This window comes from Rhinatrema bivittatum, chromosome 3 (genome assembly GCF_901001135.1).
Source record: "Rhinatrema bivittatum chromosome 3, aRhiBiv1.1, whole genome shotgun sequence".
NCBI classification, from domain to species: Eukaryota; Metazoa; Chordata; class Amphibia; order Gymnophiona; family Rhinatrematidae; genus Rhinatrema; species Rhinatrema bivittatum.
Window position 1 is genome coordinate 258517041 of NC_042617.1, and position 14863 is coordinate 258531903.

Consider the following 14863-nt stretch of genomic DNA (forward strand, 5'->3'; position numbering starts at 1 on the left):
TAGATATAGGGAGGGTAATTTTCATAGAACTCCATGTGGCCTCATATGTACATGTATTTGGCTGCACGCAGATCTACTACTGTATTTTATATCATATGTATATCATGTACACACAGATGTCTACCCCCTAAAACAAACATGTATGATTCTTTACGCACAAATATCTGCAATGCATTGAAAACGCATACTATTCCTACCTATTTAAAAAAAACAAAAAACATACACACGTATATTTTATGCACAAAAAAAAAAAATGTGGCTTGCTTGTGTGAAACCCTGTTTTACACGCAGAAGTCGGTATATTTAAGAACATAAGTGCGTAAATGAAATCACCAGTTTGACAAACCTCTTACCAGCTCACCCAGTCCTTCATCATGTCATCAACACCCTCCTAGTTCTTCATTCTGAGCTCTCCCCAGTTCACCCAGACCTCCCCCCGATCAATAGTAGATCATAGACAAGTCTGATATCAGTTGTTCAAGATTATTAACAGGGGTAAAATTAAGCTGACAAATGTCTGCATGTAAGTCTCTTATAAAATAGCAACTAGCTTGTGTATCTCTTGGCCCCGCCCTGGAATACCCCTAGATCACCCCTTTTTTGTGCACATAAATGTGCACGCAAGACCAAAAGTACATGTGCACTTTTAAGGTTTATAAAATAGCGTGTACAAGCTACTTATATGTATATGCTAAACTTTATGAACTTATGTTAAGAATTCACCCCTAAGGTTTTAAAATCTCTTCCCCACCCAGATTAAGAATTATCGATGGTATCTGGTGAGGAATAGAGTAAGTGAAACACAATTAGTGAAGCCTCATTAAAATTAAAGAATTATATATCAAAAAGTAAAAGGGCTGCACATGTGCTCATCTCACTATGGTGAACATTGACGGGGGGAAGAGAGAGAGAGAGGGGGAGAGAGAGAGAGAGAGAGACCCTTTATAGGGCTCAGTCAGACACTCTATATATGCACCATTGTAAGGGGGCACTTTGATTTGGGGTGAGTTTTCAGGAGGTGGATTGGGGTTAGAGGGGTGGTGTTACAGATACATTCAGAGGTATCCATTGTAAAATTGACATCATTAAAGATTTTTTGACCTTATAAGTGATGAAACGGTTTGTACAATGCAGCTAGCAAGGACCTCAGTGTGCAAATCCACTTCGCTTTTTAGAATTTTCACCACTTATACGTGTGTCAGTCCTGGGAACACCCATACCCAACCCCTTTTTCACCTATGTTTCCTAGGCATGCGTACCTCAATGTATGCATGCCCTCTTCCCAGCTATTTAAAATTTGCATAGCTCCCTCTCGGGCCACTTACACGCATGAGTGGCTGTTTTTGCGTGCGCAAAGCTTTTAAAATCTACCTTTAAGTGCATAAATGGAGGTAAAGATATCAGTTCCCATTTGCAGTGCTTCAGAAAAAGCCATCAGCTATGTGGAATTACATTATAGGTCGAAAAAAACCCCTCCTTATCTAGTGATGTGCTAATTAACATTACTCTGTCAATGGAAAATCATAAAGCGGATTCTTCTTTCCAGGGCTTAAGAGGAATTCACGTTATGATTTTGAATTAACACTGAGTAGTAGGCCTTTTCATCCATTAATGCTCTTAGTTTTTGCTGTATAGTTTTTCAATTTTGATGAGGATTTCCTAGTTGTATTTCATTTGAATTTTCCTCATCCACCTTTTTTTGATTTTGTGAAGAACATAGTAAGGCCTGCTTCTGCTGGGGAGAAGTCTCTTTTTATTGTATCTATAATAAAAAAAACAGAGAAATTAAAAGTTTAAAATTCTATGGGCCTGACTAACAGAGATTGGAATCAAACACACCGCTCTGAATTGGTTTAAATCTTTCCTCCAAGACAGGTTTTATAAAGTCAAAATTAACAATAATGAATCACAGCCCATCCGCTCCACTCTAGGAGTCCCTCAAGGATCCTCATTATCTCCAACTTTATTTAACATTTACCTGCTCCCCCTTTGTCACTTATTATCTAATCTGAATCTAACCTACTACCTTTACGCGGATGATGTCCAAATACTCATTCCAATTACCAAATCCCTGCAAGAAACTCTTCATTTTTGGAATACATGTTTTACTTCCATCTCCAATCTCCTTAAGGACCTCTGCTTAATTCTCAATTCCAACAAAACGGAATTTCTACTCATCACCCAAGATAGCAACTATCAACACTCTATATCTCACCCAATTCAATCACCTACATTTTCTCCCATGGTTAAAAACTTAGGAGTGATCATGGATAACCAATAGGGATGTGAATCGTTTTCCATATCGTCTTAACGATAGAAATCGTGTGGCAGGGCAAGAAAATCGTCTTAGGCACGATTTTTTAGTTAAAAAATCGTTTAAAAATCGTTTTTTTCCGATTAGTGCGCACTAACTGGGAGTTAGTGCGCACTAACTGAAAATGATACAATTTGACACTTTTCAGGTCAGTTAAGGTCAGTTTAGGAATGAATATGTATTCCTATTGGCTGCCCTCTTATTTATTCATGTTACCAAGTTTCCTACTGACAGTATATGGGGGATGGGAAATGGAAACAGTTGGTAGCTTGACAAAACAAGTAATGTGATCAGTCAATGTGACTAGAACTTGTGCCCTAACCCTGATACCAGGGGTATTGTGATCTTCCTGCACACAGTGCCCTATCCCTATTAATACCAGGAGTGTTGTGATCTTCCTGCACACAGTGCCCTATCCCTAATACCAGGGGTGTTGTGATCTTCCTGCACACAGTGCCCTATTCCTGATACTGGGGGTGTTGTGATCTTCCTGCACACAGTGCCCTATTCCTGATACCAGGGGTGTTGTGATCTTCCTGCACACAGTGCCCTATTCCTGATACTGGGGGTGTTGTGATCTTCCTGCACGCAGTGCCCTATTCCTGATACCGGGGGTGTTGTGATCTTCTTGCACACATCCCGGTATCAGGGATAGGGCACTGCATGCAGGAAGATCACAACACTCCTGGTATTAATAGGGATAGGGCACTGCATGCAGGAAGATCACAACACTCCTGGTATTAATAGGGATAGGGCACTGCATGCAGGAAGATCACAACACCCCTGGTATCAGGGATAGGGCACTGTGTGCAGGAAGATCACAATACCCCGGAGGAGTGAGGGTCAGGCAGCTCCCCCCTGTCTGTGAAGCCAGCCTCTCACTAGTAATGCAGGGAGGGAGCTGTCTCAGACTTCACCATCCTCCCACCCCCCCCCCCCCTCACCCACACACCATTCACTAGCTGGGACATGGGGGAAGTCAGGAGTGAGGGTCAGGCAGCTCCCCCCTGTCTGTGAAGCCAGCCTCTCACTAGTAATGCAGGGAGGGAGCTGTCTCAGACTTCACCATCCTCCCCCCCCCCCCTCACCCACACACCATTCACTAGCTGGGACATGGGGGAAGTCAGGAGTGAGGGTCAGGCAGCTCCCCCCTGTCTGTGAAGCCAGCCTCTCACTAGTAATGCAGGGAGGGAGCTATCTCAGACTTCACCTTCCTCCCCCCCCCCCCTCACCCACACACCATTCACTAGCTGGGACATGGGGGAAGTCAGGAGTGAGGGTCAGGCAGCTCCCCCCCTGTCTGTGAAGCCAGCCTCTCACTAGTAATGCAGGGAGGGAGCTGTCTCAGACTGGTATCAGGGTTAGGGCACTGTGTGCAGGAAGATCACAACACTCCTGGTATTAATAGGGATAGGGCACTGTAAGAGATGACTGTAGTAGATTGAATAAAGATCTGATGTTTCTGCTCTCCTCACACCAAACAAAAACAACACACAAGCAGAGAAGCCCTTCTTACAAAGCTGAGCTAGTGAGTTAAGTAGGAGGAAAAGTAAACATACTGGTGCCAGTGTGGCTACTTAAAAAATACACTTACCAACAATCAATTACATATATTTGAACTGTGTACAGTTCCAGCCAGGACCACCTTTCTAAAATGCACAGTGATTGGCAAATTCAACATGCACTAGCATTTCAGGTGCCTGCTAACAAAAATAATAAACAAACAAGTTCTAGTCACGTGAGTGCTGATCATTACATTACTTTTTTTGTCAAGCTTCCAACTGTTTCCATTTCACATCCCCCCAACCATATTGGTAACATCAATAGATAAGAGCACAGCCAGCCAATAGGAATACATACATACATATTCATTCCTAAGTGACCTTTACTGACCTGGGAAGTGTGAACACTTTGTTTCATTTTCTGTTGGTGTTCGTTAGTTTCCAGTTCCATTTCCCATCCCCCCAACCATCACCTCATTGGTAACCTTGGTAACATCAATAGATAAGAGGGCAGCCAGCCAATAGGAACACATATTCATTCCAAACTGACCTTCAGTGACCTGGAAAGTGTTTATTTGTATCATTTTCAGTTAGTGCGCACTAAATCGAGTTAGTGCGCACTAACGGGGAGTTAGTGCGCACTAACTCGAGTTAGTGCGCACTAACACGATTTAACGATTTTTAACGATAAATCGTTAGAATTTCTATTGTATCGTGTTCTATAACGATTTAAGACGATATAAACATTATCGGACGATAATTTTAATCGTTGAAAAACTATTCACATCCCTAATAACCAACTCAATTTCAAAAGCTTCATCAATAACACAGTGAAGGATTGCTTTTTCAAACTTCAAGTTTTAAAACGACTCAGACCTCTTCTTCACCCCCATGATTTCAGATCAGTTCTGCAAGCGATCATATTTTCTAAAATTGACTATTGCAATGCCCTTTTAATTGGTCTCCCAGCGACTGCCCTTAAACCGCTAAAAATTCTACAAAATGCCACAGCCAGGATTCTTACAAAAGCAAAAAAAAGGGACCACATCACGCCAATTTTAAAGTATCTCCACTAGCTCCCTATAAAATATAGAATTCTCTATAAATCCTGTTCTATCATACACAAATCCATCTACAAATCCTCCTCCGTCGACCTCAGATTCCCTTTACATTATTTTCATCTTCCCGTCCGATGAGAGCTGCCCAAAAAGGCTCTCTTAAAACACCTCCAATCAAAGCATTCTCAAATAAAAGAGCCTTCTCTACAGTCGGCCTGAATCTTTGGAACTCTCTCCCTTCAGAACTTAGACTTGAGCATTGTCCAATTACTTTCAAAAAAAGACTAAAGACTTGGCTCTTCACCCTAGCCTATGCCTAATACAGACGTAATCATTCCTACATACCTGTTGCACAACCACAGACTTAATCTCATAATATTCTTGTCTCATTTAATCGCCTGTTACATGTATTGACTACCAATCTTTACTAACTCTGTTACTTAAGGATTTTTAAGTCATTACGAATTCATTGTTTTTATCCCAGTTATTATCTCCTGTTCTTTGTAAGACTCTCGTCAGTCATTTCATCTGTTGTCTGTAAACCGAAGTGCTTAGTGATTTTATCTCTAGAACCTCGGTATATAAAAAAATGTTAAATAAATAAATAAATAAAATATTCAAAGTCTGCTCAGCACTATTTAGCTGAATAAGTGGGACTTATGCAGCTAAGTAGCGGCCACTGAATATGTGCCTACGTCCCTTATACAGCTAGATGTTCCATGCACAAAAAGGTAGGGGAGTATTGGGTGGAATCGGGAGTGGAGCAACTTAGCTGTATAACTTATACTGCTAACCAACTACCAATATTTGGAATTAGTTGCGTAAGTTTACGTCAGATGCCCATAGAGCAGGTCTAAACTTAGCTGGGTTGACTTATCTGGCGAAGTGCGCACATATATGTGTATATTCAATTTTTTTTTTTTTAAAATAATGATCTATAAAATATAAGAATGTACACTTCTCCATGCTAAGCAATGACATTTGTGGAAGAATCCTAATCCATTAACACTTTATATCAGCATTCCTAGTTTCTCACTATGAACAGTGAAACACTCTAGGTTCAACACAATTTACCCAAGGCAAAATTTCATTAAAGTTCCTGCCATGATATTAAAATGTCAAATCATGTAAAAATAAATCTCTGACCTCTAACTCTTGAAAATCTTCCTCTTCTTCCACATCATAAGAGAGAGTGTGAATTTTAATATCATCTGCTGACAGGTCGATGAACTTTCCATCAGGGTACTCTAGGCTGTCTTTGGTGGGCGACCTATCTTCAATGAAAGTAGTTTCACAGCATTCAGAGCTCAAGTTCTCACCCCAAGATCGCAGCATGTTCTCAGAGTATAGGATAATATTGGGGCGATAGTGGGACTCCACAGTCTGTTGAAGCATGTTTGGATCAAGTAGTTGTTGTACTGGGTCATTTCTACTATTGTCCAGGCAGGTCTGAGTTGCAATATTTCCCACTAAATGGCTCTGATATTGTGGAGTTGGGTAAACTGACACCATACCATCTCTGTTCTCTGTCATTAAGTTCCTTGTCTTGATTAAGCCATTTCTTTTACCAGCTTCACTGATTTTATTATGCATTAGTACACTGTTCTGTTCAATTAAACCATCCATATTGTTTTTCTTCTTCCTGGAGTGTTATTAATTAGTAAGTTAGAATTGCAGGTCACATTTGTCTAATGGCTCCCATTTTCCTGAAAGCAGAAAAAAAGCAAGATTAGGAAGAGAAACATAACACAAAAAAACTGTGAGCAGAAAGTCTCCACCCATGTCAATGGTTTTAAATGTAGAAACACAACTAAAACCTGGTATTATATAATTGTTTCCCAACCTTTTCAAGACTAAGGTAATGCATTAACAAAAATGTTGTGTGACATACCAACCTCTATGAGGCAGTCAATGCAGACATGGAGAGAACTTGCATGGTTAAAAGAAGAGTTACAGAAGCACTGAAAGCTTCACCAATCTTTCTTTCAAATTTTAAATCAAGGAGAGAGAGAGAAAGGGGGAAGAGACATACATGAGCTCATCATACTAGTGTAGGAGACAGAAGTTAGTATGATGTGGGAAGCCAGCTTGGTTAGTTACCTTGGCTGCCTCATTAGGTTGCCAGAGTTCCTCCAATGCTGTTGTTCTCACCAAGCAGAATGAGTCACATCCATTGCTCAATGCATGCTCTCCCTGTCTCACTCAGCCCATGAATAAGACAGAAATGGGAAGGACTCAAACGATGAAGCGCTCTGAGCACAGTACTATGTCTTCACTAAGAAAGGCCCGACTATCCATGCACTGCTCATTAATTTCTACATTCCAGTGCTCATTAGAAGAGGCATGCATGACTATAGGAAGTTCTTAGAAAGAAGCTTCTACATGTTTCAGGGCTACTACTAGTGACTTTTTGATGCGAAGTTCTGAAAGCAGAGATCAGGTGCTGCTCTGGATCTGAGTATCAGGCAGTGGTGACTTTTCTGTGGCACAATTGATCAGGTCTGAAGGCACACCAGAGTGTTATGGTACACTGGTTGGGAAACACAGATATAGTTCATGGGCTTCAATAAACACAAATAATGCTAAACTGTTACTCGGAACATAATAGAGCTTCACTGGCTGTCCATTGCCTCATAGGCAAAGTTTAAATTGTTAACATATAAAGATCTTAGAGAAAGATCTACTTGAAAGATCTTTTTCGGTTCTATGTTCCCATTTGACTGTTTTGGCCTGCTGAGAAAGAAATTCTTAATAGGAACATGCAGCCCCCACATTTTTCTTTTGGTTTGCTTTTCCATTTTGGGGTTTTTCTTTTATTGTTTATTTGCGGGCCGATACAGTAAGGGGCAGTAGAAAGAGGTGCGTTAGTGCCCGGCGCACCCACGTTTGCCGCATGCACAGTTCGGATCACCTACCGCTCAATACTGTATTTAAATGGCATGCAAATGCAAGCCGCGTCCAACACGCGTCCATGAAGCGCAATCCATTTTACTGTATAGGCACTATACAGCACCTATACAGTATCCTGGGTGCGCTGGTACCTGTCATTTCAAATGACGTTTGAAATGACAGGTACCAGGAAGTGGATGGCTCTCCTACAGACCCCGCTGCCTTGAGCGCCCGGCGCCAGCAAGCCCCAGCAGCCGGCGATTGGAGGCAGGGAGCGCAACCCAAACCAACCCAATCCACAGAAAAAAAAATGCTTCTCGCACGCCCAGTCCCAAACCAACCCAATCTAAGCCCCAGCAGAGAGAGATGAAATTTCACAGTCTCAAACTTTCCCCCAGCCCCTGCTCACTTGCCCTGGCCGCGGCCACCAAGCCCCCAGCAGCAGCAGTAGAAGGGCGTCGAGAGAGAGCGGCTTCAGCAGACCCGCCGGCTAAAGTGAATACGTGCATGCCTGTACGTCCAATATGGACACTCAAGGCAGCGCATGCGCCTTTGCTGCCTTGAGCACCCATATTGGACCTACAGGCGTGCACGTATTCATCTTCGCCAGTGGGACTGCTGAAGCCGCTCTCTCGCCACCCTTTTACTTCTACTGCTGCTGCTGGGGGCTTGCGTGGCCGCTCACGGCGTTGACTACAGATCTCGCTTAGACTACTATTGATGATGGCGAGCACAATTGGTTTTGTACGAACTGTGATTGGCAGCCACATTGTTCAATGTATTAAACCAGTATTTTTCAGTTGAGGTTGCCTTTAATAAAAGCTGCTCTGCGAATTAACACATAAGCAAGCAGCGCTACAAAACACGACAGGCACTAGGTCAGCCTATATACTGTGATATTGGCCCTGCAGGCATATCTTTGGTCCTGCTTTATTCGATCGCCCCTGAGGCAGCTCTATGTAAGAGAGCGAAACTCGGCCAGAGTTGGGCATTCTTTAATAAAGGGCTTTTTCCATCAACCGAAAACAATAAAGATAAACATCTTTATACCTCTGCTCTCTTTGAAAACCTAAGGGAACTGCCTCCTGAGCTCAGTTTGGAGAGCTCCTAAATAGACTCACAGGGGGACGGCCATTCCAAACTCCATAGAAGGAGGAGCTGTATTTGAATGGAACCTCCCATTACTCTAATTTTCTCTCTATAGCTTAACTCAGGTCTTAGTGGTGGAACTGTGGCCCCTGTCACACAATGAATATGACAATACTTGAAAATATTTCATAGGAGGCTATATTCTGTTCATTCCATTTGGAACAAACCAGGAATGACCTTATGTGTTGCATTTTTTTTTTTAATAAGTGCACATCCTTAATTCATGTTGTTCCCACTTTTAAGCATTGTTACCTCATAAGTGCATGCAGTTATGCCTTCTCTATGGCCAGTCCTATAGCATGGAATGTATTTCCATTATCGATCAAAGATAAACCCGATTTACTATCCTTCAGAAAGAAGGTACAAATATTTTAATTTAAGGAAACTTTATCCTTGGCATCTTAGATCCAACAAGGCTCCCTTTTAGCATAATTAATTGACTTGGAGAATTGTATGTTAGTTTTGTATGTGTTTTGTTGTCTAGATGTATGTTTTATGTTCCATATATATCTGTTGTGCGTCCCAGCCGCGTAGGTGCCGTGACCGGGCCTGCTGACCTCGCGCTGCCCTCCCGACGGGGCTCCGCTTCTTCGGCCACCTCAGCCCCGCCCCTAGGCACGTGCGCGGCCGACGTTCAGTCTTTTAAAGGGGCAAGCGCGGGAAAACTGAAGGAGGCGCGTTTGGATGACATCACCAGAGCCCTGTATATAAGGCAGGGCTCAAACCCCTGATCCCTGCCTTGGCAATCAGGTCGACACTGTTGGTGTGCTAGTTTGCCTTTGTGTTCCAAGTGTTCTCCTGTTCCCAGTGGCTCTGTGTGTTCCTATATCCTTCTCAGGTAGTACCTCTTCAGACTGACCTTTGGTACTGACCTCTGCCTGCCTGACCATTCTCTTGCCTGTTGCCTAGAACTGACCACTGCCTGCCTGACCATTCTCTTGTCTGCCACCTGGAACTGACCCTCGCTTGTCTGGTATTGACCCCTGCTTTGGCTGACTTCTCCTGGACTGATACTCTGGCTCTGACCCTTGCACTTCACTCGGACACTCTCTTCTGGCCTACTGTGATTATCAGACCAACCTGCTTGGAAACTAACCATGGCTTCCACCTGAATAGACCCGCAGGCGCTGCCTTTTACGCCTGGAGAACCTTCCTGAACTGTTTCCTCCCTGAGGACTCCAGAGCTTCCAGTGCAGGTCTGGTCCATCCACTCTGCATCAGCCACGCACCCTTGCTCGTGATGGGCACACCTCTCCGCTACCTCTCCGGAAGACCACCAGAGGCCCACATAAGTCCAGGCGGTCCAGGTACCCAAGGGCTCAACCTGTAGAAACCCCGGACTGTTATTGGTGAAGCTCCAGTTAGCCTCTATCTCCTGTGTGCTCCGCCTCCTGGTGGCAGGCGCTCTCTGGGTCTGACCAGAGGGCCGTACCAATCCTGCACCAGGCCAAGGGTCCACCTCCAGTGCAACAATATCTTGATGATTTTATGTTGTAGATGCTGTAATCTGTTATGAATATTATTTTTTTAATCATTTAAATAAACTCTAACCTGGTCTCATTATGAAAGCCAGAAATTAATTCTGAGTGAAAAAGAAACAATGAAAAATATATTATAATATATTTATTGAGTTTAATAAGTCTGAAAGAAAATTTATGGTAAATCTCAGCAATCAAAGGCTAGGCTAAAACTGCGTGTGAAAATAGCTATATAATGAGGGAAGATAATGTAGAGTATAAATAAACATGTAAAGATGAATTTTGAAAGCTCGACACATGCTGAAATTAGGGATGCATGACTATGTTGGGTAGGTGTGCAATGAACGGAATTTAAAAGCCACCCCGATACACACGTATTTGCTGCTCACTCAAAAGGAAAGTTAAAAAAAAAAGGGGCAGGGCATGGGCATGGTATGGATAGGGCATGGGTGTTCCCGGATTTAAACCTGAAATTAGTGCATACATTCCCACGAGCTCTGGTGTGCGCCCCGGGGTCCCCTGCCATGTAACTTTACTCCTGCTATGGATGGCGCGTAACTTAGAAAACAAAAAAATCTAAACAGATCAGCGGGATTTTATGGGTTGGGGAAGGAAGGGTATTAAACTAGAGGGGTTTGGAAGTCCTATTCCTTAACTGGGAGAACTGGGAATGAAATGGGAAAACTGGCAATGATGTCAGCGCGCGCGTCTTTTAAAATCCCCCCACTTACGTGGTAGAGACGGCATTTGTGCATATAGGCATGCGCCCCCTATGCATGCGGTCAGGGTATTTTATAATATGCGTGCATATATGCGCAGATGTTATAAAATGGCCATGTCCCTGGTTGCGGGCCGGCAAATGTGCGCACATGTGCACTTGCAGCAGTGCTATGAAAGTTATCGTCACACTGTATATATGTAGTAAAAGACCTCCAGAAAAATATTAGGGTTTCAATTGTTCATTCACATCTGAATCCATTATGTGAGCAATTTTGATCAGCTAAGTTGGCCAGCTATTTTAGGATAATTGTTAGCCACAGCCTAGTTGGTTAAGTTTTGGCTGAATATTATCTTAAAATTAAATTAGCTTGCTGGCCTCTGAGTGGCTTTGCTGAAAATTTACATCTTCCTCTTCTCCCCAATGATCTCCCATTTCTTTATGTTTGGCAGGTAGAGAAGGTGATTGATGGAGTTATCTGCGTCACAGAGAATCAGAAGAACATGAATTGTAAAGAAGTAGGCAAGAGAAAGCGAATCGATCTGACTGAATAGGTTACCTCTGCACAATTACATGGGACTGACTGGGCCACACTCCAGGTGCACTTTCACACACACGGAACGCTTTTCTCTAAAATCTTTTCTTAAGGATAATTTCATATTTTTGAATAAAATGTATCACTTTTCTGCTGTGCCTTGCAAATGCTTCATATAATTGAATAAGTATTATTAAAGCTTTCTAATCACATCTCTGTTCCTCACCACAAGCATTTTCAAATTTTCAGTTTTAAAACTTGGCCATCTTACATAAACAAGTGGAATGACATAGTCCTAGTACAACATCAGGGCTTGTTTCACGCTGAATACGAGTCTTTGCTGTTGGGTTGTTAGATGCGTATGGATAGACGGATGGGATGTCAACAATAGGGGCTCCCACACTACTACAGAGAAATGCCCCTAAAAAGAGGCTACAGTAGTGAAGAAAACTGTAGTAGGTTTTGCTGTGACCATGGCAAGACTATTTATTAGCCTCGGACCTTGGTTCAATAAGAATAGAGGCTTATCAGATGGTGTGAAATGTCTGTGGGTGTTGCAATTTATGTTTTTTGTATGCTCCCCCTAATTTATTTTAATACTGCCTTCCAAGTCAAAAACTACCCAAAACAGTGCAGAAATAATAAAAATGCAAAATGATGCACAGTATAAAACAAAAGGCTAACAAAGCAATAAAAATAATCAAATGGATCATTAGTTATAAAGTAACCTAACATCCTGTACACTAAAACACAACAATAATTAACATCCAAACAACTAACACTACTTCCCAAACCAGTCATAAACAAGTCTCTAACACAAACCTGATACTGCTAGAACTAGCAGGAATGGCCCAGATTTTTATTTTTTTCTGCAAAACCAAAATGTTAGTTTCCTTTTCCTGCCTAATTTACAATCAGGGTCATAATGGAAAGGCCCTTACTCTCAGGTGCATCTACTGCATCCTACAAAAAGTGGGAATACATAAAAGGCAGCCCTGTCTAAATCTATGCTCCCTACATGGCCTATACCAACTCAACTTACCTCTAAGGTATGGGGAGCACTTTACCAGTAAGACATTCAAAGGCCAGAATAAGGAAATTAAATTTAGAAAGGCTAAGCAAATTAAGTATTTCAGCTTTGAAAAAACTGACTGGGGACATGACTGGTGTTCAACGCGTAAATAGTGGATGTTTTTTTACTCTTCCAAAGAATACTAAAACAAGGGGACACTCCATTAAAACAACAACCAGCAGATTTAAAACAAATCATAGAAAGTATTTTTCCATTTGGCGCACAGTCGAGCTGTGGAATCTGTCAAAAAAATGTTGTCAAGATGACTAGCATTAGCAGGGTTTAAAAGAGTTTTAGGACAAGCTCCTGGACGAAATTCAATAAATAATTATTTGCCAGGTAGACTAGGGAAAGTCATCACTATTCCTGGGAGTGAGAAAAAGAAACATCTACTTTTTTCAATCTGCCAGGAAATAGAGATCCAAACTGGTCACTGTCAAAAAGAGGGTGCAGGGCTTAATGGACCTTGCTCTGGCCTAGCATGCCATACTTCTGCTCTTAAGTTTGATCTAGCCAAAACTGGTAATCAATGCAAATTAGGGTTGGACATTCATTTGAAACAATTCTGGAATCTGAAAATGGCCAATTTTGGATTGGATCATTTCAACCAAAAGAAATCCTACCTGCCTACAAAACTTTCAAAAATTTTCAAGTGTTTTAATTTTAGGAAATAGTGCATGGTATTGCAGAGAAACAAGTGTCCCTATACTAAGCCAAGACTAGATCTACTCAGCTGGGCTGAGCTTTCTCAGGCCCTTACAATCCCCATCACCCACCAATAAACTGGGGTCCAGGCCTAGCCATCTAGGTTAAGCTAAGCCTGACAGGGGCATTCTCTGTCCCATTCAGTCCCCTGTGCCACTACCTTAAATGAAACAGGGCTGGAGTCTTGAAGTCCCTTGCCCCCACAGATCCCTTCTTTCAGGGTGCTACCACAAGGAAGGGGCAGGCTGAGGCTCACTTACTCACTCCTGCTCCAATTTGGCATGAATCCTGAGATTCATGCCATATTGACATAAAAATGGCACTGATTTCAAGACCAGCCAATGACATTTTCTTACATGGCCATACAAACATGTGGCTTCAGGGCTGTGCCAGGAAGGATATAAATTATAGGTTACTTTATTTATGTGCTGCCTATGCAATAGCCCTAGGTGGCTCACAAAAGAATAAACATTCTAAATCATTAAAAGCCTTAAACAAACAGTTTTAAAAGTAGTTTAAAAAAAACACATCAATAAAAATTGACTAAGGATAAAACAAAATAAAATCACAGAAATAATACTATTATAGATAAATTCTATGGACTTCTCAAACAGAACCTTATAACTGAAGTGAGATTATAGATAAACCTCTGTGAAGAGTTTTATATTACTTTTGAATGTTTTCTTGAAGGTTGTATATCTCAATTTAGATAGAAGATTGTTCCATAAGTTTGGAACAGACACTGAAAATGAACACTGGCAAATTTTGCTTCTCGGAGTGATGGCTCCTCCAATTGTGTACTCTGAGAAGAGTACACATTTCTTGATGGACTATAAATCATCAGCAAATTCTTAGTCTAAGCAAAGGAGTTTAGAAAAAACAAGATTAAATATCAACAAGGCGGTCTTGTATCTAATTTGTGAATGAATCCAAAGTCAATGAAGCTGGAACAAGATAGGGGTGATATGTTCCTTTATCATACACCCAGAAATCAGTCTAGCAGCAGCATTCTGCAGCAGTTGCATTGTCTTGATGGTGACAGCCAGTAGGCCTAGGTATAGACCATTACAATAGTCAAGGAGTGGCATAATAAGTAGCTGCACTAATGTTCAGAAGCCACTAGGGTATAATAACGGTTTACGTGTCTGCAGCAGGTGCAAATATAAAAACCAGTTCTCAACTTAGATCTAATTTGAGGAGTGAATGATAACTTGGCATCAATAAGTACTTCAAGACTCCTGGCATATGGAGAGATTTTCACCTCCTGATTATCAAAGATTAGGCTAAGTGGAATTGACATAGAGTTGTGACGCTAAAAAACCACTATTTACATTTTTGCTACATTAAGAGCAAATTTCTCATTCAGACCTTCTTCTAACTTCTCAGACTCCTCCTTATTTCCACTTTTGTGAAAGGAACCACATTTGCCTGTGTCTAACTCAT

The 14863-nt window shown here is 41.8% G+C and overlaps 1 protein-coding gene across 1 annotated transcript in view; it reads right to left on the reverse strand.

Moving 5' to 3' along the window:
• SYNDIG1 (synapse differentiation inducing 1) overlaps positions 1-14863 on the reverse strand; it is a 493681-nt gene that overhangs the window by 252090 nt on the left and 226728 nt on the right. Inside the window, exon 2 of the mRNA XM_029594508.1 lies at positions 6021-6580. Coding sequence (XP_029450368.1) covers positions 6021-6500 — 480 coding nt within the window. The 5' untranslated portion in view covers positions 6501-6580. The remainder of the gene's footprint in view (positions 1-6020; positions 6581-14863) is intronic.